Source organism: Colletes gigas, unplaced genomic scaffold (genome assembly GCF_013123115.1).
Source record: "Colletes gigas isolate AHSC1104 unplaced genomic scaffold, ASM1312311v1 Colletes_gigas_Sc00009, whole genome shotgun sequence".
Lineage (NCBI taxonomy): Eukaryota > Metazoa > Arthropoda > Insecta > Hymenoptera > Colletidae > Colletes > Colletes gigas.
This window is the reverse complement of record NW_025106638.1, coordinates 8551636-8575918: the sequence shown is the minus strand read 5'-3', so window position 1 is coordinate 8575918 and position 24283 is coordinate 8551636. Positions and strand designations below refer to the sequence as shown.

Here is a 24283-nt window from a genome sequence, read left to right as displayed (position 1 = left end):
ACATCTATAATTTTTATTTGAATAAACAGTGACAAGAAGAATTATTACATGATGTTATTCATTTATTGATAAATACGCTACTCCAAAATATGTTCCTTCCTATTATATTTGGCATTGTTGAATATACTCTTTACGAACACTTAGAGCTCAAATACAATTTGTACCAAAAATAATATACCTAAAAATTAAATTTTGCTTAAAATTAATCTTCGAGATATGTTTTCTAAACAGATAAAATACTTCAGAACGTAAACGATAATACTTCAATAATTGTTTTACCCAAGCACAAAACATTTCAGATCTATTTTACCTATAAATTAAGCTTTACGAGAAATAATCCTGTAACAGTCCTTTGATAATGCATCTAGAAACGCACTAAAAACAACTGAGAATTATACTTTTTATGCATTCTTACTCTCACACTCTTCATACACCTTGTTATACATTATCCCGCAGAATTTCTATATCTAATTATATTTTGTCATCCATAAAGATTCTAGAAACAGTAAGACTATACGTAAAATGGAAAGTAACTTCAATGGAAACTTCAGTAAATACGGACACATTGTACTTCAAATAAAATTTAATTTTTGCCCTTTGGGGAGAGGGTGCATTTTAATTTATTTAAATCTACGAGATATATATAAAAAGTTGATTATTGAATATAAATTTTGCGAATCAAGTAAAACGAGTAATTTTGTTATATTTCCGAAAATTGTTTTAAACGGAGTTTAAATTTACTGAAGTCTCGCAGCATTGCCAGAATATAGTTTAATAGATTCTAATAGAAGATCTAAATATTACTATCTGACACAGCGTGACGTTTTTTGCAAACTTTAGCCTCTGGTGTATGTTCACGTTTTCGGTTCCCTATTGCATTTGCAGAAGATGCTGTTACTGTTGCTGTTGCTGTTGCTGTTGCTGTTGCTGTTGCTGTTGCTGTTGTTGTTGCTGTTGCTGTTGCTGTTGCTGTTGGTTTAGCAGCAATTGTTTTGACATGTCCAGATGTATCAGAACTGTGAACATGGAAATGTTTAGAGTATGATATACTTATTTCAAGGGCAGACGAATATAAAGTGACAAATATTGTCCTGTTGTTATACAATTAGTCAGTGTGGAAAGAACTTTTGAAAAGTACTATTACGATAAATGGAAATGCACCATTTAGTTTATTAAAGTCTAACCAACGTATAATTAGAAAAATATATCAGTAAGTTAGAATGTTGAACATAACAAATAATGTAGGATGAATCGCAACGTACTTACGTTGCACAAGTGTCACCACTGTGTACTATGCTTTTACTTTATTAATATTTGCGGCTGTACCTGCAATACACAATATGGTGTATTCCATACCAATATTTTTTACTACATTACAGAGAACATAAGATAAACGATAAATTGTCAAGTAAATACAACTATAAATAGTACTTTATTTAATATATATGCAGTAGCACAATTTTAGCAATTAAAAACATTCATATAGCAATTAGATTATTTTAAAAAGTCTCCTGGAATATAAATTAACAGAGAAAATAGTAAACTTATATGAGGGGGGGGAGATACTGGGGGGATGAGGAAGAGAGGAGATGCAGGGTATGTGGAGGGGAGGAGACGTGGGAGCACGTCTTGGAGAGATGTACAGGGGATGAGGCAGAGGGGAAGGGGATCGGGGAAAAGATAAGGGAGATTTTAGACGAAGGAGGGGGAGGGGAGGTTTGGATAAAGAGACTGGAGGGTAGGAGTGGGAAAGAGGTTGAAAGGGGGTAAGAGGGGCGTGAAGGAGGGAGGTAAAAGGAAGGAAGGAGCGAAAGAAGGAATGGAGTGTAAGAGTGGAAATGGAAGTCGAAGGCGGGGAGGGCGAGCGGAAGTAGAGGAGTAGGGGAGAATTAAGGAGGGAGAAAGAGAGAGAGCGAGTAGGTTAAGAGTAGCGTAAGAGTAGGCTAAGTAGGCTAAGTAGGCTAAGAGCGAGCGGAATGAGAGAGAGGGGGAAAAGCGTGCGGAGCGGTAGTGTAAGAGTAGGATAAGTTAGGTTAAGGAAGGTTTGTAGAGAAGAGTGTAAGATAAGGAGTGCTTGTAACCCTAAGGGGAAGCAATAAAATGATACTACTACTAGTAAACTTATATTTTGATTTAAAAAAATAACAGAAGCTTTTCAAACAGCCTAATAAAGACATATATTAACATGGTACACAATAAATAAGTATAAAAAATGATTAAAATTATAATCTTTCAAAATTGCAATGAAAACTAATGAATGTATCCATTTACCAAGCATGCAACAATTCAGAACCAATATTTTTATTATTATGTCTAAATACCATATCCTACGTACTACATTACAATTTCCTACTGTATCACAAAACATTTTATGGATGAGAATGAAAATATTTCCACTTATATTTTATTGTTTAAATATATGGACATTCTAAAACAATAGGAGATCAAATTTCCAACAATGGCGTTTTTCCTTTACCTGCAATGCAATAATACACAGATATAAATGTAATACTGTTTCAACCTTCAAACCAAATTGGATTTAGATTATCCTCTTTATTAGATTTATATCTTTGTATTACATTGTCGACAAAGGAAAAAAATCATTATATTAATGGCAATTAGAACATTACTAATGTTCTTTATCATGCACATTTTACAAAATGTTAATTGGACATCAAATAAACACAATGAAACGATCGGGAACGAACTTACCTTAAAGCAGGAGCAGAGGTATGCGTTTTAGATGTAGGTGGCAATCTTAAATTACGCCTAGGAGAGGGTGTCCATCTTGAAGAATTAGAGTATCGACTATAAAAGCACATAACAAGCAAATCAATAATATAAAAATAAAACTGATACGAAATAACAAAAAGTATAGCCAAAACTTTAGACACTTTTATTATTTCCTTCAATTTACAGTTAACTTGCACAATAAAAAGATAAAATAGAAAATCAAGTGCAACATTGTATAATTTATTAACACATTTCTTTTATTTAGTTTTCTTGTAATTTATGACTTCACAATACTACGAGGTATTATTGCCGAATTTTTAATTTATAATTTTATTACGAAATAGCTAATATTTTGTTATTATATTGACGAATAATTATTACATAAATAATAGATCCACAGAACAATAGTGTGCCGATTATAATTTTATATTATAAGTACCATGAAAATTAAAAATAATAAATATAACAAGAATGATAATAATGCAGTGCAAGTACGCTTATTGAGCATGCTACATTGAATCTAGGGAAAAGAAATAAATATTAAGCCATGCGTTTTTTTATTTTAATGCTTGATACAAAATTTTGGTAAGGAACGCTCAAATGAGAAACAATTGACAGAGCATGATGTGATCCCGTTTCTCCATTCACTTTTTTTTACTGGTTCGCCTTCTGGATTTCTTATGCACGCTGTATAAATTTGAATATATCAATAATATAGCTTCATATTGCATATATCAGCTTATTAAATAAATGCAATATATTTCTATGCTTTTAAACCTATATCTATTATGTAGCCTTTATATTTTCAAATAACTACTTTGTCAAAATACAAAATATTACTATGCTTGAACAAACGTTATTGATGACAAATAAAACTGTGTCATGTATCATTACTTTCCATGCAACATCCATTGATATTTCACGTGAAGAATATTTTTTAATACAAATTGATTTATGTTCTTTCCAAAGAACTATCCTACCTTTAACTAGTACTTTTGTTAAGATTTTCTTTAAATTTAATAGACTAACCTTCCCGATGGATCAGGTAAAGCCAGTTGTCTATGGTCAGGACGACTTCTATGACCATGGGCACCATAACGAGAATTGCCAATTGCACCAACTGCATGACGAGTGCGTGTTTCCCATTCATTATTGAAACTCTCTGCTTCTTCTACAAAATAATATTTGTTCATCAAATTGTTTACTTAAAAAAAAAAAAACCACACCATGAATATACATGTGAAATTTATTACCTTCTTCAAGATTAATAAATTCTTGACGCTCCTCTTGCTCGCCACTACGAACATTATGCTCTCGTTCCAAAATATGTGCTCTCTCACCAATGTGGTGACCTATAGCCATCTTTTTTACACCTGTGTGAGAATCGCAAACTGTTTTCTTTGTTTCCTTTACGCCTCCAGGCGCAGTTGTTGTAGACATGGTTTCTTGATATACTTGTGGCTGTCCATCAGGACCACTAGCCATGGTCATTACAGATCTAGAAGTAAAGGAATGACAATTTCCATTTGGCGCCATGTTGTCCTAAAACATAATGAAAATGATAAAATTATTTATTTAGGTTTTCAAATTTTATAATATAAAATATCAATAAATTTACTCACAAAATTTGGAAATAATCTATCCATATTAAACATCATCGGTGGAAAACCAAACTGCATCATTTGAAGATCATTCTGAGGATTCCTACTCCTGTGAGTATCATTAGTAATAGCATTTTGACTCATTCCAAACGGATCATTGAATAAAGAGTTCATCATATACCTCATATGTCTCATAGATGGCATTGAAGACCTACAATGAAAACATAACGAAGACCTCAATACATCTTACTTAATTTTGATAAAACCTCCATAATTACAGTCTATGAAATAAACAAGAATAGAAAACAAATGTAAATCACTATGGAAACGAAAAACTTGTATCTGAAGTTTAAATGTATGTTTAACTCTGTGTGTGCCAATTTATAAATTCTTATACATAATCTATACCAGTGTAACAAATTGACACATTTTTTTTAATGACAAACACATCTTGACTGCATTCCGTTATTTTGATGTCTCTTTCTCCATAATAAATGCAATAATTTACATAACAAGTTATACACAATTAATAGTGAACATTTTTGTAGGTAAACGTGTCCTGACAATCGTTTCTTTTTTTTTCTTCAAAATGTTCGTACAATTTCGCAGTTGAGCACGCTTGCGAATATGTTTCTCGTGAATTTACAGTTCGAAGTGTTGCTTTGATAAAAAAAAAAAAATCGACGAAAAACTATTCCGTACAATATGGTGTGTGTATTCTGCCAAATAACAAAATACCGAAAATGTTAGGAAAGTTTTCTAAACTTACTCAAAAATGAGATCGTCGTCATCACCCATCGGAGATCCGAACAAGGACATTTTGGATAATAGAAAATCGGGCACTGCTTGCAAGGAGAAAACTTACGATCGATAAAGGTAGACCGAGTGACACAAACTGCTTTAACAGAGAGAAACAGTACAAATTTATGTGATAGGTTCCGTTCGCAAAATGTGTAGAAATTTCTGGATCACGCAGAATTACAAATGAACGTTCAGTACTACTTGGCACTCTATCGTTTATCAATCTCAAAACGATCAGTATAGAGTGAACAGCCAATCCAGCCAATCCAGCCAATCTTCATAAGGCGCAGTTATATATGTATACGCATGCACATATATACAGTTTTTTAATGTTACGGTCCGTTTCTATGAAACTCATAACGTTCAACCAATACGCGCTGATGCGTTGTTGTATTGGATAGATCTTCGGATTGTTTTCAATAAGAATTAATTTTATTTTTTTCAATTTACCAGAATAATTGTTTCGCTTACGTTTACTTTCAAATACGTGAAATGATTAAATCAATTTGAATCGTTTGAAATATATTGTCAGGACTATAGAAGACTTATAAAAATACTAAACGCTTATCATAAAAGTATGAAAAGGAATTACTATAACTTTAATAGTTTGGACGAAATATATATATTTCAACATATAATAGCTATTGCTTAATTGTTAGCAAATTTAGGAATAACTGGAAATCGCTACACGACAAGCTGAAAGAGCTGAAAAAATTAAGAAAAGTATAATAAATGATTATACGTAATATGTAATCTCTCACAAATTGTGAAGTATGAATGTTAAAAAGAAATGAAAACTTTCTAAATTTCTTACAGGAAAGTGATGATTATTGACAGCGTTATTGATTATAGAGAAAAAAGAAAATGTTTCAGAGAGCGCCACGTGCAAATTAATGAAAACACGTCACCGTTACATTAAACGTATACAAGAAGAGGAATCGAATTTTTCCTCGAACGCGAAGTTCAAATGTTAATTATGTGAAAATTATTTCATTTAAGAAATTATAAATTTTTCATCATGATTGAAATTCTAACCTAACTTTCTCTCGTTTGGACATATAGTAGGTAAGTTCATTACGACAATATAGTATTTACATTGGAAGTTAAATTTGTTTTACAATTACTCGATTAATACCGTTAACATAACGATGTTAATATGTTTTATTAAAAGAGGAAAACCTTTTGCACAAATTAGTGTTGTACAATTTTAAAATTGATACATTAATCCTTGTCATTTTTATAAAATGTTTATCATAGATGTCGATAGTGGGACAGAATTTGTTGGTAATTGAAGTAACTGTTTTTGTACAGTGTCAGTTAAAATATATTAATGAAAAAAAAAAACATTGTGAATAGTTTTCTTTCTCTATTATATAAGACTGGACGGTCTTTATAGAAGCACGTTTTGTATTCATTTGGTATATTAAAATTGAAAACACATGCACAGAAACGATTGTGACAGATCATAATTGTAAATGAGCCTCATAGCTTTTGTATATGTGCAGTGAAATAATAATCTGTATATTCTTTTTGTAGCATAGAACAAAATATGATGTCCAATGGTGTTCAGATTTCAACCAAAAAGATTGGAGAAAAATTAATGACAAACAACACAAGTTGTTCACCTATAACATCGTCGACATTGAATTCACCGTTGATGAAGTTATCTTCGTACTTCTTAGCTGTACGACCTTGGTCTTTAAGTGCTTCGTTAATGCCAACACTTCTTGGATCTGCACTTGCATATCGGTTAACAGGCTTGGCAAACTTTAGTTGGATATCTTTTGTTCTCACATTATATACAGTGTTTTGTGTACACGGTGCTGGTAATGTAGTAAACACTTACTTTGATTATGTAAAAGGAGTAGACAGCAGAAAAAGCGATGACAGAATATTAGTAGATCAACTTTTGTCAAAGGACGAATTGGTTTCGTTAGGTGCATTGTTATATGCTGCAGGATGTTTAGGTTTTGTTTTATTGACTACTATATCTCCTGCAAAAATGGAGTTACTCGCGCTTGTGTACTTCGGAGGTTTGTCATCTTCATTTCTTTATACAGGGGGAATAGGATTTAAATACATTGCGTTAGGTGATGTTCTTATCTTAGTTATATTTGGTCCAATTTCTGTTTTATTTGCATTCATGGCTCAAACTGGATATGTTGAATTAGGTACAATATATTATGCTATACCACTTGCATTAAACACAGAGGCTATACTACACAGTAACAACACACGAGATTCGGAGAGTGACAAAAAAGCAGGAATAGTAACGTTAGCTATTTTAATAGGTCACACTGTATCTCATGTTTTGTATGCTTTTTTATTATTTACACCATACGTAACACTTGTGGTGCTTGCACTAAGGTATTCTGTTTGGTTTTTGTTACCAGTGGTTACTTTGCCAACTGCCTTCAAAATAGAAAAGCAATTCCGAAATCCTCATATGATTCAGAGTGTGCCTAAACAAACAGCTAAATTAAATATGTTTCTAGGCATTTTATATGTTGTTGCTTGTTTACTCGTGGATCCTCTTCCCTATTTGTAATATGCTCGAACGTTCCAGCAATTATACGGTCAGTTAATAGCCGATCTAATGCGTAATCTCAAAATAAATTTTTCATTTGTCTCTGGGTTGTTATGGATCATCCATTATGCAATTATTGGATTATTCAGATTTGTTTTTTGTTGTTGCAAGAAAGTAATTTCTATTGTCTTCTTTGTGCGAGCATTATCATGTACATTACAAAAATTGTTTTCAGGTTTCTGTATTATACTGCCATTTTTTGTAATGCAATAAACATTTAGAAATGACTTTCTAGCAATGCGATAATCTTGGATATGTACAAAGTGGTTACATCATTTAGAAACTGAATTTGTGCTTGTATTTCTATAATGTGTGTAATAAACATAATATTCTCGTACTTAAAGCAGATGTAAAAATGTGAATTTCAAATTTATGATTATTTAAATATTGATGTTTATATATAATTTATCTCATTGTTTAGAATTTTAAGTAGTATTATTTATATGAAACTGTATGCATATCCTAAAAGTTTTGTAATCTTAAATCATAACAAAACTTAACATTAATGTTTCCACATTTTATAAATTGATAAATTTACAAGCTATGACAATAAATTCTCATGCTGTATCAGTAATCATCTAATTACATACTGTATCATCATTCAGAAATACAAAACAAATATTTGTAATGCAACAATTATGTTGATTTTGAATATGACTGTGAAACTGTTATTATATAACATGTTTTTTTTTAGTACAGGATGTAATTAGGTCGACGTATATTGTTTAAAACTAATAAATATAAAGTTAATTTTAATGCTTTTATCTAATTTATTATGTACAAAAAGAAGTGCTGTACTGTTAAATACAAATTAGATACAGCAAAATTAATCTTCTAAAGTATATAATGTAATTATTTACAAAAATGCTAAATCCAAATAGAAACTTAATTAACACTAATTGTTACAATCACAGATTTGTAGAATACGTAATTATAATGAAAGCAAAATCATGTATGTTTATAATATTTGATTGCAAGAAAGAAAAAATGAGTTTTTACGGCAATGATTTAATAAATCATTTTTTTACCAATTTAGATTTTAATATTTACTTCCTGTTTGTAATAAAATATTCATTGTGAATTCTGATGAATAGAAAATTGTATATCCTAAAATAACCTTATTTTACACTGTACGTTTACCTAATAATATTGTACAATTTTTATGAATCCAGATATATGAATTTCGTAGATTTTGTAGATTTACACTTTTGTTAAAAAAAAATACTAAAATTTAAGAATTTAACAAAAACAAACTGACATAACCATTTATTGATATACGTAATAAATCGAGGTATATTCCTAGCAAACGGCCCATTCAACGATCGGAGTGAGTTATACGTCGTTCGATTCGTTTAATTCAGTACATTATTGATATGCTTTTTATTATCTGCGGAAATTCGTTATTTTTTTATAAACTTGTCGTAATATTACAGTAAAAAAGTAAGGTTAAGTATATTTTGACAGGTTCACAGGTGGAAACAAATGACTGTCGTTAGTGTGTTCAAAATGCCAAGTAGTCAAATGCTAATTTGTTAAACATTTATTGAATGAAAGCACCCCGCACAGATCTTATGGAAAATGGCCCCCCGTTTAAATTAGCTGAACTTTTGATACGATGTAGTTCATTATGTCTTGATGAAAAGTTCCAATGGGCCCAAGCTCGTAAATTGAACAGTTTCCGAGATACAGGGGATCAAAAGTCAATAATGGTGCACCTTATTCTAGACTACCACGTTTGAGCATATTTGAGTGTAAGAAGCACTGTTGTGACCCTGTGGGCTCTTAAATATTACCCTTTGATCCCCCTGACCCTCTGACACCCATTCAGGAATCAAAATAAACAAATGCCAAAAAGGTAAAAAATGATGAGTCTAAATTCGGCAGAAGAAAATATCATAAAGGTCATCGTGTGGAAGGACAGTGGGTTTTCGGAGGAATAGAAAGGGAAAGTGGAAAAATATTCCTGGTCCCTATTGAAAGTAGGGACACAGGATCCCTTCTTTCAATAATTAAACAGTGGGTGTTGCCTGGAACTACAATTATCTCAGATTGTTGGAAAGCCTACAACATTTTGGAAGAAGACGGGTATACACATCTCACCATAAACCATAGTTTACATTTTAAACACCCAGAAACAGGCGCTTATACGAATACAATAGAAACTACTTACGTGGAGGCATAGTAAACAACTTTTGCGTAAATATTGTCGGTTAGTAGCAATACCATAAATATTTTCTATTTTCAGCAAAAATAATAATTTCATTGGGTACTTAAGCCATTACATATTTTATAAATCTTCCAAGCAAGGAAAGAATGATTTATTTAATCAGTTATTAAAAGAAATTTCAGAAATTTCATTTGATTCAGTAGAAAATCAAAATATACCAGACTTAGATGATAATGAAATTTAACAATAAAAAAAAGTTAAACCAACGCACTGCATACAATAGCAATTTATTATATCGTCTACCCATAAACACTCTCCACAGAGGGGTGTGGAAACATTGCTTACTGTTGCTGCATGTACTGTCTACGACGTCTACGTATAAGTACTGTCTGAGTAGGGTTGGGTTATATGGGGGGGAGGGTTAATTGTTGCGGCATATACTGTATACCTGACCGACTCATGCAAAGTCTATGCGTAAAAGAATGATTTTTATGCATACACGTTCTACAAATCCCCATTTGACAATGTAGCATTATCAAATTAGAATCATTTATAATTTGTAATATGAACATAGCAACGATAGTCACTTGTTTCTACCTGTGCACCTGCCAAAAAATGTACCTAACCTTACTTTTTTCTGTAACTTTACAAGTTTTATAAAAAAGTAATGAATTTCTGCAGATAATGAAATACATATCAATAATGTACTGAATTAGACGAATCGAATGACGTATAACTCACCCGATCGTTCAACGGGCCGTTTGCTAGGAATGTTCCTAAATCGATATAGAACGATGTATCGAAAGTTATAATTTCGATTCTTTTTTGAGAAGATACAAACATTCTATTGTTATCGACGCTTACTATAATATAAGAAAGGTTGTTTACTATTGAATAATATATTGATTAAATCTACTAATAATTATATTTTATAATTGTTCTTTGACATATTTAACTAGTTTTTGTTTAAGAAGCACACTATTTAAACATAAGAAAATGTATGGATATCTTAAATTACTTGATCCAGTTGTAATATGTCCTTACAATAAGAATCATTTAATTGTAAGATCTCGCCTCCAAAAACATATTATGAAATGTGAAAAAGTAAGTAGATTAATTTTGCTAAAATATTAATAGTACAAAATTAATATCTATAGAATGTATTTACAAAAATTTTTCTTGTAGCAATATCCAAAACATTACAAAGTTATGTGTCCATATAATGCAACTCATCGCTTATTCAAAAATGAGTTGGAGGAACACATTATTACATGCCCTACTCGTAGTGTATTAGAGTCTGAACTTTATTCAGGTTTTCATTAATTTCATATTTCATTCTTAATTTTACATTTAAAATTAATTTAATGATAATTGCATTAAAATATTTTGTTTCAAGAACCAAAAAATCGTGGCTGTACAAATTTTCCATTACATTCAGAAGTATCAAGCACTGTAGATTTCACAGAAAATTGGGATTTGGATGCCAATGATTGTTCAAGATTCTTAACAGACAATGAATCTGTTTTGAATAATAATACAAAAACACACATGACAAATTTAGATTCAAAGTAATTATGAAGTTCGTATTCTTTGTATCTTTATATTTTCATATTTTCATTATATTATTATATTATTTTAGTCTAAAGGATACTCTTGAAAACAAAGAAATACGAGGTCCTCGTGGCTATTCGGAAGCTATGCTAAGGGAATCAAACGAAGATTCGTGCATAGAAGATGAAGAATCAGTAATTAGCTCAATGGGAATTGGAAGAGGTAAAGTTATCAAGGATAAAAATAGGTTAAAAGTGATTGGATTAGGCAGAGGAAGACCAGCAAATATTGAGTAAATTTCATTAAACTACTAACTCAGAATTTAATGTATTACGTTTCATGTCAAAGCAAATGAAACTTCATACTTTATCCAAGGATAATGCAAAAAAGAGCTAATATTGTTTTAAAGATATATTTTTCTATGTCATTTACAAATAATACGAAGTTTTATTACTTATATGTTCTAAGTATCAGTTACTTAAACTTATTTCATTAAAAATTATATAGTTTTGTAAATTTTTTTATTTTAGTAATTTACATTGATCTTAATATTTACAAACATGATGAGAAGAATTTTCCAAAAGATGAATTATTCTTAATTTCTTTGACATTACATGAAATGTTGTTACAAATATTAGTAGTACATAAGAAAATTAAAATTATTTACAAATATGGGATTGCAGTGGCTGTTTTTTTTTCTTTTCAATACTTAATTGTTAACTATATTGAACGCCTCGTTTGATTTCTTTATGCGGCAAATTGAAAATAATTGTTACATAATAAAAACATTAATACAACTGGAATATAATTAAACATTGAACCTTTTATGATTATAATGCATAAAATAGGAATATAACAGGTAATATATACTTTCAGTCAGTGAATAACAATGAAAGTCATATTATAAATCATAGAAATTTTAAATTTATACTTTAAAAAATGATCAATAATATAATGCAATAATGTGTATGATTTATTACAGTCCTGAATGATAGTAGCTTGTTTACTTCAACTAATTGCAACGGGTAATTTTAATTTCTCATTACCGATACCATATTATACGATGTGACGTATTTTGTAATTTAATATTTACAACTATGATACGATGTGTTCTAGCGCCTTAAAAATTGTAATGGTGTTTGACGTTATTTAATAATAAATTTATTTGACGTTAATGATTAATAAATTTAAGTCGAACGTAAAAATATAATTTTGTAAATGCAACATACAAAAAAGACTTTAAATCGATATAAAAACTATGTAAAGTTAATGAATATAAACATACTTTTAAACGTCCAATATTAACTTTCCAAAATTTTGGGAATGTCAAAAATTTTCTTATGTTTGATGAACGACGTATCTCATCGATGATATAAATAATCATCGATACGTAATATATTTCTGTGTATTTAAATATTTACGTATTATCTTCTAAATTACAAAATGAAACGAATGATATTGCTTTTGAAAATTATAAACATACAAAAAAAAAATATAAATCTTTAAGTGAACAAGCACCCTAATTTATAATAATAAGAAAAAGAAGTATGAATTCATTGTATCAGATTTAAGAAAGAATTATTTAAAAAATTACATTGCGATACAACAAAAAATACTTGATTGGATGGAACAGTTCCGAATAACGCATTGTTATATGTATATGTACATAGATACATGTATGTATCTTTGTTCATGAAATTTATTGAACGAATATGCATGATACATTTACCATGTACATCTTTAAAAAGGACCATCATTGCTGAAAATTATTTTCTTTCATACGTGCAACACATCACATGTTAACACCTAAAAACGAGACTTCAATAACAACTTTCACGCGAAATATTTCATACAAACCTTATGCATAAATTTTGCATCAAATAATGTTGCTTTTTGTTCACAAGTACCGAATTTCAAGTCGAAATCGGATTTGAACATTAATTATGTTTTATTCTATGTCGTTAACTTGGTATTTCTTTTTTTTTTTAATTTTTTTTAATTTTTTTAATTTTTTTTTTTTTTTTTTTTTTTTGAAAATTAAACGCGGGATATGTTTTCAACTTTTCACCCGCAGCCACGTGCACCAGTTACGTACAAAGGAACAAGTGCTAAGTTTGTGAATAAGATTTTAATTTCTCTGGGTGCCGACGTATCAGCTAGCAGTTATTTACAAGTTCTTTTAAAAGTATTATTCTTGGAGTAATGGTTGGCAGTTACCTAGCTGCAGTCTGTTTAACGTTTTAATGTATAAAAACCGTAAATTTATTGAGCGCAATATTTGCACAATAGCGAGATCATTGCACTATATTCATTTGCCACACGAAAATGATACATTTAGGGATTTGTGAAATGTATCGTATAGGCAACATCAGTTGCGCGATATCGTGATGTTTCCGTTTTAGTGGATGTCGCGATTAGAATCACAATTTATATGTTTGTAGATTTTTTCTTTTGTTGTTTCCACACCGATATCCTTTCTTTTAAATCGAGCACTGAAAATATTAAAAGATTTACGATCATATATATGTTCGTTATTAAGGAAAAAAACAGAAGAATTTTACTCACTCGGTGTAAGCATATCTTCACTGAGAGGTTGTCTACTGAAAGGATCTGTGGCACTATTAAGGAGATGTCTAATAATGACTGCTTTATCCATAACTATACCAGACGGAAGTTTAACAGGTTCCTCCATGAGAGTGTCCATAAGTGGATCTCGAAATTCCTCTGGTGCGTCGCCATAGTCTTCGTCACGAGCACGATTATCTCTTGCGATGACCGCAGCACGTTCCGCTAGTACTATAAATCTTTCAATTTCTGTCGTAGTCTTGATTACCGACCTTTCTAGCCTATTCGCTGCGTCCGTAAATAATTCCTTGCAAAATGAGCGCTGAAATAACGGCGTTTATTAGAACAAGTTAGCCCCGTTAGCGAGATTTACGAACTTACTTCATCACTGGCCAAAGCGGCCGCAAAATTATCGCAGTCAAGATGTAAATATATGTCGACCAATTGACTGAGTAAAGCTCTTGGTTCCCATCCATACTTTTGTGGTTCTCGTACTTTTAAATTTTTGCATTTAGGTCCGCACAACTGTTGTAGGTTAAAGTTTAACATGGCACACAATCTTCCTACCAACTCTGGTCGTAGAAACGGTTCCGTGATATCAACTGTCAAATAATGAAACATAGCAACGGTCTCCTTAGCCAGAGTTAGATACGATCTGGCTTGTCTTTCGTCCGCTGCTAATTGTCTCATCCGCGAATGTTGCTGTTCATTTGATAGCGCTGCCCACGCTCTAAGATCAGACATCAGTTCTTGTATTTCATGGATACGCTTCAACGTTTCCAAACTTTCATCGAGTAAAAAGGTAGTGTCGTTCATTAACATGTTAATGAACTTCACAAATTGCTTGCCGTTATTGCTCTCATTAATGATCGACTCCCGGTGTACTGGGCTGTCCCACATAGACTTCAATATTAAACTAATATGATAACGAATAGAAAATTTATCGTAAAATTCGGAACTAGAGCCAGTCGTTTCAACGTCTGTATAGAACTTCATAAGGTACGATGCTAATAGCGTTTTGGATATAGGATGTGCCATTACTTGGTCATGTAGCGATTCAGTTTGTCCCTGAAGTACATAATATTACATTGATCAGTTAAAAATTAATCGTAATGTCCCGTTTTCTATTCCGTAGACGAAAATTACCTGAACACTCGGATTTATCACAAACAGCACTTCAATAATTTTTGCTATTAAATATGGATTTCGTATACAATGTGGGGTACATACTACAACAAGCAACCATGTAATGAGTGAATTATCCATGTTATTTGTTACCACGCCGGGACTAAATCTATAAATAATATTGAATATAACGATCGTATAGAATGATAATTGCATTTCATATGTCAAAAGAACGATATAAAATAATACTTACTGAAGTGTAAATAATAAAAATTCCGCAATATCTTCGACGTACCATTCTGGTAGCGCTGTAAATTTTTGTGGAACTTCTTGCAGCAAAGGAAGTTCTGGAGGTGGATTTCCTGGCGGGGTTTGAGTTAATAAACTTAACAGAACCTCCGCTACGGAAATATAAAAATGCAAGCACCTTCTCAATAATGTAGGATCAATTAATCCGGCATCCGAGCACGATTTGGATTTACTGAGTTGTTTCAATTGTTCTTTACAACGTTTTATTAATGCCTTATTGCGTCCAGCGAAAGGTGTATCTTTCCACTGTGGTTCGGTAGCTTGCAACTCGTCGAGCATTTTCTGGATGTCACGCAAATTCCTTAGTTTTCTCTGGTATTTTTGTAACGCTGGTAATAACGCTATATGGTGACAATGTAAGGTAAGAAACCAACATTGAGTCGGAAACTTTGGCTCGACCCACTTGTGCGTCCTTTCCAAATGTTTTAGCCATTCGGTGACTTCGTGGGACGTAAGTTTTAGCCTTGTCTCGTTTTTAATTTCCACTAAACTTGTTGGATGAAACGGGTACAAGGGATCGACGGTGTCCAGTTTGATTTTCACAGAAAGCATTTGCAATACCGATAACAGATTTAACATAAATCCGTCTCCGGCAAGAGAGAACTCTTCCGTCTGTATTTGGGCACGTTTTTCATTATGACACAGCAACATCGCCAAGTACGTTAACATAGCATCGCGACAATTGCTATTCGCAAGTATGGCGTGTAACATTTTGTGAAGCGACGTTCTGGTCCTCTCCAATTCTTGCTGCAACGTTACATTCATCACCTTATTGACGATCGGGTTGTCGTCGCTGAAAAATTCTTCAACCACGGCTGAATCTTCGTTGAAAATCGAGACCGACAGGAAAGGACCCAGGTAAGACGTTATCGTAAGTTCTCTACCAGCCGCTGACGTCATAATGTCAGGCAAAAATTGAATTTGATGAGTAATTAAACGGCAAATCGGCCGTATATTACTCGTCGGTCCGCAACGGATTTCTATTAACTCTTCCAATGCTCCGATCGGCATTCGATGCTTGTTTCCGTCCAAACTGACTTGTTGCATCGAAAGATACAGACCTTGCAACAACGGTGTAAAAATTTTATTGAATACTGCTAGATTCGTGTGTGTTCTTGCCACTAGTTCGTGTAAATAGCCCCGAGGTAAACTCTGCGAGAGTATTGGATAGAGAAGAGGTGGCATAGACAAATGATGCGCCGTCGAGAACTGATTAATACCGATCAGGCCTTGGAGTACAAGACAGGAGTATTGAACACACTGTGCTCTTAGCGTAGCCAGTACATCGGAGAGTGGCGGTGTACTTGATTTCTGTTTACAAAGAGAAGAATATCACATCGTGTACCGAGACGGGTGGTTTTCCATTAAAAAGTAGTATCAGTTGTATACCTTTGGGTGATTTCGTTCTTCAACGGCGACTCTTGAATAACAGTCTAGTAAATAGATGAGACTCTTTGGATGCGACGTTTCACAACAAGTACTACAACGGCAAAATAACGCGAATGGGCTCAATGAAAGACACGCTTGCCTATTAGGACTATCCTCCCGAACCGATGACGCCTCTACATAAATTTGTTTTAAAGGATTATCACCTTTTGTTAACATGCACAGAATTTCCATTAACGCTTGATTAATAAGCTCTGCTGCGTCAACAAGCTTTTGTGTAGACGTATACGACGCGGTTTGCGGTAGGAATACGGTACCCTCTGTTGGTTCTTTCCATGATATGCATAATACACGCGAGATCACAGAATGTATTTGCTCTATAGTTACCTCTGTGCTAGAACTTGTGGTCTAAAACGTAAATTCCGATGATGATAATTGTAAATATATCTCTATTCACAAAATTATGTATGGCGGCTTACACGTGATCTGGATTTTGAATCCTTTCTATCGGACTCTTCAACTTCCATATTTTCAATTCCCGAGTCTACATCCACTCCAGAAGAACATTGTTTATCGCTATTTTCCTCTACTTCCATCGGCATTTCAGGAATTTGAAATTGCTGCTGCTTCGACGGAGATATTATTTGTCCTGTAAATGCTCTCGACGGGCCTGGCGTACTTGGAGAAACTGGACCAGTATTATGATTTAAAGTAGTCGTAGAACTAATGCTATCCAGGCCTGCTAAACGGACCATTCGCCTTCTTCTTACCTACAAATAAAATACGTAACGTTATCCATTTATTTTTTAAAAACGCTATTTCAGAAAATCTTTTAACAAGTTGCGAATTTCCATATGAACAATACGTTGGAAAATACAACTATCAAAATTAATTAATTGTTAATTTTATTTATGCATAGTTTTCATTTAAACAATGTAATTGTAATTAAATAAAATATCTTACAATAATATGATTTCGTACTTTAAAAATTATTTCACAAAATGCAAGTATCGTAAGGCAAAATAAATAATACACGCAGCAAGGTGAACTTTGGCAGATATAAATGAAAGCTTACTATATTTATAACGGAGACAAAGAACACAAAGAACAAGAATGAGGGTGTACTATTCTCTTAATAGGAATAAATCATTTTGAAATATATCTATGGTATTTCAAATGCAAGACATTTTATCAGTATTCTAAACTGTGAAACAAAGATTTTTGTTTGTGTTGCAAAAAGATAGTTATTGTAGCAGATAGTAACAAAGAAAGAGAACATTTACACAAAACTCTAATGTTATAACAGAAAATCAGTTTTAATCCGTTGTTGTTACATAATTATTTTAACCATGATGTCTCGGTGAAACGACGATTAATTTACGGTTAATCCCGTCGTTAATCGAGACGTTTTTTTTTATCGCGTTGTCTCTCTGTCATCATCGGGTGGACGCTCTTGTCGTTGTCGCTTTTAACAAGCATGCTAGAGAAAAAGCAAGGCCAGGAAACAAAACCAACGGTAACAACAAAACGGATTCGTTATCGAGCTACGATTGAAAACGGAGCACTGGGTACTCACTTCCTCTTGGCTTAACTCGCTCATGGCGATTTCTTGTTTTCCTTTTCGGTCTCTCTAACCTCTGACACCGATCGTCTGTAAACCGCACACGTTCACAGCGTCACAGAAATTCTATAGAAAAATGGTGTTCGCTGTTTTTGAAGAATCTTGGACGAGATATGTCAAAAATTTGGACAGTCACTCCACATCTGTTTGCGTTTGGACGTGAATGCAGCGATTCCACGCCGCGTTACGGACAATCACTGCCAGGCTGCGTCGATTCTTCAAAACAGCTGAGCAACTAACACGCATCAGAACGCTCTCTTGCATCAATAATGATAACTACCTTGACGGAATTATGTGCACGTCACGTAGCGTTCAACAGGGGAATTCTTCGTTACTAATCGCGGACGACGCACGTTTGATTCGTTTGAAATCATATATTTACATAAATAACACTGAAATTCTCCCAGTTAACTTTCTTTCTGTCGTATATCGAAACTTATATACAGAACATCGTACCATATTCTTGATGTTTCTAAGTTTGCTGCGAACTCGAATCTTGTACAAAGTTTAATTGTTTAAACATGATTTTAAACGGTAAACTTTATTAAACGATGGTATTTATGTCGACGTACCGCGCGATCAATTTTCTTTATTCAATTGTGAAAACGACGTTACCAAACGTTAGGGCTTGATATTTCCTCCTTTTTGTAATAAAAAATTATAGACACTTTCGTAAATCATTTGTTTAATTACGTAATCGACTACCGTCATATTGACGTTTCCAGTTCGATTTAATATTACGAATCACGGTATTTATTATACTTTTTGTTTTAAATTCTTCAAAAAAAGGTCTCTTATTTACGAGTTTTTCGAAATTCAACCTTTGCGTAGATACTTGACACAAGATTAGGTTAGAAGCATAGTATTTTTTCGAGTGCCAACGTAGTGCTTGGCTGTGTACCGGGGTTCACGCGCATGCGCGGCTTACGAACGAAGAAAACAGTGACGTCATACAGCCGACTCTAGTACTAGCCTTGCTGAAGGTAAAATGGCAACACCGCGGGAGTCCGGCTTCGATATACCTAGCCCAACCTACCGTAACAGCCTCCCACTACCCACCGGTCTCTGGGCTACATAGGCTCCATCTACCGGCCTTCCGGTCTCCCGCCTATCTTTCAAATGTTTCAAATATTAATGTACTGAAGTCCATTAAATGTGAGCAACGGAGCAATAATCCAAGTGTTTCATTTATTTATATTAACTCTACAGATCCTGATTTTGGTGTGTAGCACACTTATTTAATATAATCTATAGCATTTTTGGACATTTTGTTTTATATACATTTTTTTTATAAATTTCACATATTCATTAATAATGCCACGGCGTTGCTGTGTTCCCAATTGCAAGGGAAATTATGATAGTACCTTAAAAGATAATAATTACAATTCTATATTTTTATTCCCCAAAGATGAGGAATTGCGGGAGAAATGGAGGGTTGCTATTCCTCGTAAGAATTGGACACCATCAAAATATTCTGCCGTCTGTAGTTTGCATTTTGCAGAAACTGATATTGAAAGGTACCACGGTATTCTATCGCCCAATGGTGTACTGGAGAATGTTTTGTTGAGATGTCCAAGGCTTATAAGGATTGTAGTACCCTCCATTTTCCCCAATTTACCTTATTTTACAAAACGTGTGCTACCACCAAGAAAAGCTCCTGCAGAGCGTGAACAAGAAATCCTCCAACGACGTCACAATTTAGTCCAAGAATTTACTAATTCAGATTTGATTAGTAATTTCGCGGATTTAATAAATAATTATAAAGAAAAGCTTGCAATTTCAAACTGTTGGACTATTAAAATAACAAATTAAAAATTTTATTTTTGCATGCTTGTAAGTAATGATGAATCTGATTTTTTGGTACGAAATACACAGATTGTGATTAGTGACGACATGAAATTACAAGTTTTTCAAGAAAGTAATGAAGTATCATTTAATGATTTAAAGTGGGTACTACCTATTGACAAGAAATTGTCTAGGTGGTCCCAGCTTCAGAATATATTAAGTAGATATAAAGTATTACAATAGATATAGGTCATGCACCATTATTATGGCCTTCTCATTATATAGCCAATCGTCGGCTGCATACAATTTATTAAGAAATTTTTTTATTTTACCTCATAAACGGTATTTACAATATCTTTCAGCCAATATGACCATTACACCAGATAATGATATAACAAATGAACATTATCTTATTAATATATCATCCAATTTAACATCTAGAGAAAAAGTAGTGATTTTATTAATTGATGAAATTTATATTAGTTCAAAATTGCAGTACAAATCAAACAGACTTGCGGGTTCCGCTTCAAATTCTAACGAATTGGCAAAAACCATTTTAGCTTTTATGATATGTTCAGTTTTTGGAAATTTTTCTGAAATTATTAAATTATTACCAGTTTTCAATATTACCGGGGCTGAAATGACACCCATTATTTATAAAATTATAGAATTTGTCCAAAAATGTGGTTTCGAAATAATATGCATTGTAGCAGATAATCATAGAATCAATAGAAATATGTTTAATAAATTATCTAATAATGGTATAAGAAGTTTTCCTAATCCTTCACAATCTAATAAAACCATTTTTCTTTCTTTCGACTTTGTTCATATAATGAAAAATATTAGAAATAATTGGTTAAATTTAAAAAATGTAGATAAAACTTTCGTTTTCCCCGACATTTATACAAACGAACTAAGATTAGCTAAGTTTAATGATTTACGTACGGTTTACGATTTCGAAAAACATTTAATTGCTAAGAAAGCTTATAAATTAAACTATAAGTCACTGTATCCAAATAATTTTGACCGACAAAATGTTTTCCTCGTTGATAATATATTCCATCAGTCTACAATAGCAGCTATGAAAGATTTCAATTATACCGCTACTGCTCATTTTTTAGAAATATTTCGCAATTGGTGGGACATTGTGAACAATACAAGTAGTATAAAAGGTAACAGGAAAAGAAACGAATTTTGTAAACCGATTTTGAATGTTAATGATTTTAGATGCGAATTTTTAAAGAAATTTCTAATATGGTTAAATTCTTGGCAAAATTTGCAGACAAATGGCCATTTAGCAGTAGATACTTTCAAAGCTCTGCACCAAAGTACTACAGTTCTTTTACTACTTACAGAGAACTGTTTTCAAAATTTTGATATATCATATCTTTTGGCTGGAAAATTTACAACCGAAAAATTAGAAAAACGATTTGGAAATTATAGACTTTTATCTGGTTGTAATTATCATGTGTCATATAACGAAATAATTCATGCAGAAAAAAAAATTAGATTAAAACATATATTTACAAAATCGGCAAATTCGTTTTCTCTTACTGAAATCAAAAATAAATTTCGAATTTGTGATGACAATAATAACGATCTTCATGATCTTCCCACTGATGTGACTTGTTTCTCAGGAATCTTCGATACCGAATACTTGTCCGATTGTGTTGTAGATGATTCCATTAAAATTTATATTTCTGGTTATGGGTCCCATTCTGTTGCTAAAAAATTAAATTGCAATATATGTCGTTTATTAGTTGTGGAGGATAAAGGTAAAACTGTAGGCGATGTATATTTTGATCACTTACAAAGAGGGGGCCTTTCTGTCCCCACTGAAGAAGTGATAGCCTCATTTATTCATATGTATGCAATAATGGAAGCCATAATAAATGATGGCAATTTAGAATCTCAATTTTTGCAATCTGGAAATCATAAACATATTTTATGTAAATTAACATATAATAGCATTCAATCAGACATACATTATTTAGCATTTTCAGATACATGCGTTTGTGGTCGAGCTTACCAAAGTATTTCGTTTAAATTATTATCAATTTTTTCAAATATTTTATTAAACGATTATGTGAAAACTGTAAATAATAGTCAGTTGGAAATACGTACAGACATCACTTCTAAAAATCGTAAATTAAAAACTTTTAATAGGAACTAGATTTTCAATGATTTTTTTTAATTTCATCTTTCTTAAAACATTAATTTTTATATATATTTAACTTATTCCTTTCAATATATTTTAATACATTAATAGAGTTTTATTTACTTGCTTAGTATATTTTTATTATGAATACTATTTCACAAGATTCAAAGTTTTATTAGTTGTATTTCAAGAGAATTTCAAAGTATGTTTTGATATGTTTTGTTATTAATATTATTCAAAATTATTTATTATTATTTCAAAATGTAATACTTTATTTCTTTAAGAATACAAAAGTTATGTTTTTGTTATGTTCTATTTAAAAATATTAATTTTATTTTAGAAAATGGGATGATATGGCTATTGGCGAACCACCCATTATAATAAAAAAAAAAGGTAACGCGCCATGGTAAATACCCCTAGGGTGGTGAGGAAATTTTTTCACAATTATCATACTGTCCTCTAACACGATTTTATAATTAACTCCATAATTGTTCCTTTCAATAGCTAATTATGCTAACCTCTTTTCCACGGGCACTTAACCTGTTTGGCTTCGTACCAATAATTTTGCCTATTTCAGGTCTCTATTAACTTATACATACCTTTATCAATTTTTAAATCCTTCAGTTTGGTTCAAAGATGGTTTTAACTTGTTTCACACTTCTATTTTCTTGAAATCTCTGTAAATATTTCAAATATAATGCATCACAACACCAAACTATTCCGACAGTCCACAAAATATATACCACATTTATAAATATTAATATACTTCTGTATTACTTCTACTTACTATAGTTATGATATTCATATATTCCTTATACATAATTAATAAAAAATACTGTATATTAGTATAATTTTATATCGCAAAATAACGTTAATTATAATCCTGAACACAAAACTCCACTATTGAAACTAGGACTCCCGATCCGCACATGAGCGGTGTTGCCACGTTCCATAGCACGGCTAGTACTACTAGAGTCGGCTGTGGTCTGGTGATCAAAAGGTTACGCCTAGTAACCTAAGGGGCACTGACTCGCTAAAGATTTGTCCTAGCGGGTCGTCGCACTATAAGATAGCATAGATGCCAGAAAAGCACCGCCGGGTGCACACGAACACATGCCAGATACGCGTACGTGAGCTCGTGGAGTTTCGGAAAGTCGACAAAGGCAAACTGACGCATGCCCTTTTTCTCGATTCTCCGAAGCTGCCCGAAGTAATTTCGGATCGCCTCGTGGGAGTCGAGAGAGAAAGGCTCACATTTGCCTTCTCGCTCTAAACAACTGAAATCCGACCTCCCGTCAACGGCATACGATTTGGATTCTCGAGCCGAGATTCTCGACTGCCCAGGCATTTTTACTTTCCGACCTATGTAGGCGCACATAAGCAAAGTACCCATAATGAAAAAAAAATTTTGTAAAATTTATTTTACGGAAATACACGTTTTAAGACCTCCTGATCATATTTTAATTATTGAAAAAAAAGAAATTTTTTTTTATTCCCATGTATGAGCACACATATGTATATTATTAATACGATTGAATATAAATAGCTGAATGAATTTAAATGAAACTTTACATTTAAGTTTTATGTTCTCATTTCAAAGGCGTGTGGACGGATTCAAATACGTGAACACTAAACGTAACGATGTAATTATATTATTTAATATTTACTAACTATTTAACATAAAGAACATAAAAGAAAGACATAAAACGTAAACGTAAAACTGTGATTGCTCTCGACTAACGTTCGATACAGAGTGACGTTCCTGCAGTCAAAGTCGACCCTTCCTTATTCCTATCTTATAATAATGATCTAAACAAAACGCACGTTCGAGACGCAGTCTCTAAAACGTATTTCAGCTTAAACCTAAATACCTCACTCGATACCTACTCTAGCT

General features: G+C 32.4%; 4 protein-coding genes and 1 pseudogene across 10 annotated transcripts; 3 read left to right on the top strand and 2 right to left on the bottom strand.

The window, feature by feature from the left end:
* Nucleotides 1-41: 41 nt before the first annotated feature.
* On the bottom strand, nucleotides 42-5425 carry LOC122397209 (myeloid leukemia factor). 7 transcript variants are annotated; one of them, XM_043396214.1, is made up of 7 exons: nucleotides 5104-5425; nucleotides 4356-4545; nucleotides 3987-4275; nucleotides 3763-3904; nucleotides 2713-2808; nucleotides 967-1016; nucleotides 42-933 (listed from the first exon to the last, which is right to left on the bottom strand). In XM_043396214.1, the coding sequence occupies exons 1-7, from the start codon at nucleotides 5151-5153 to the stop codon at nucleotides 794-796; spliced, it is 957 nt and encodes a 318-aa protein (XP_043252149.1). In that variant the 5' UTR covers nucleotides 5154-5425; the 3' UTR covers nucleotides 42-793. The 7 variants fall into 7 exon arrangements, with proteins under 7 accessions (XP_043252149.1, XP_043252151.1, XP_043252147.1 ...); XM_043396216.1 differs by lacking the exon at nucleotides 967-1016 and having other exon boundaries at nucleotides 42-897; nucleotides 929-963; XM_043396218.1 differs by adding an exon at nucleotides 1267-1326 and having other exon boundaries at nucleotides 875-1016; nucleotides 5104-5422.
* Nucleotides 5426-6029: 604 nt separating this feature from the next.
* LOC122397243 (ubiA prenyltransferase domain-containing protein 1 homolog) lies at nucleotides 6030-8252 on the top strand. The gene is made up of 2 exons (XM_043396282.1): nucleotides 6030-6200; nucleotides 6672-8252. The coding sequence occupies exon 2, from the start codon at nucleotides 6685-6687 to the stop codon at nucleotides 7681-7683; it is 999 nt and encodes a 332-aa protein (XP_043252217.1). The 5' UTR covers nucleotides 6030-6200; nucleotides 6672-6684; the 3' UTR covers nucleotides 7684-8252.
* A 2438-nt stretch (nucleotides 8253-10690) lies between these two features.
* LOC122397352 (gametocyte-specific factor 1-like) lies at nucleotides 10691-11819 on the top strand. The gene is made up of 5 exons (XM_043396474.1): nucleotides 10691-10768; nucleotides 10864-10993; nucleotides 11075-11201; nucleotides 11286-11457; nucleotides 11529-11819. Exons 2-5 carry the CDS (start codon nucleotides 10886-10888, stop codon nucleotides 11734-11736), a joined length of 615 nt encoding a protein of 204 aa, XP_043252409.1. The 5' UTR covers nucleotides 10691-10768; nucleotides 10864-10885; the 3' UTR covers nucleotides 11737-11819.
* Nucleotides 11820-13454: 1635 nt separating this feature from the next.
* On the bottom strand, nucleotides 13455-19294 carry LOC122397107 (ubiquitin conjugation factor E4 B). Its single transcript, XM_043395986.1, has 8 exons — nucleotides 18402-19294; nucleotides 17305-17595; nucleotides 16829-17233; nucleotides 15384-16750; nucleotides 15152-15299; nucleotides 14387-15073; nucleotides 14006-14327; nucleotides 13455-13932 (listed from the first exon to the last, which is right to left on the bottom strand). The coding sequence occupies exons 1-8, from the start codon at nucleotides 18423-18425 to the stop codon at nucleotides 13868-13870; spliced, it is 3309 nt and encodes a 1102-aa protein (XP_043251921.1). The 5' UTR covers nucleotides 18426-19294; the 3' UTR covers nucleotides 13455-13867.
* Nucleotides 19295-19716: 422 nt separating this feature from the next.
* On the top strand, nucleotides 19717-20709 carry LOC122397316 (annotated as a pseudogene).
* The last annotated feature ends 3574 nt before the right edge of the window (nucleotides 20710-24283 follow it).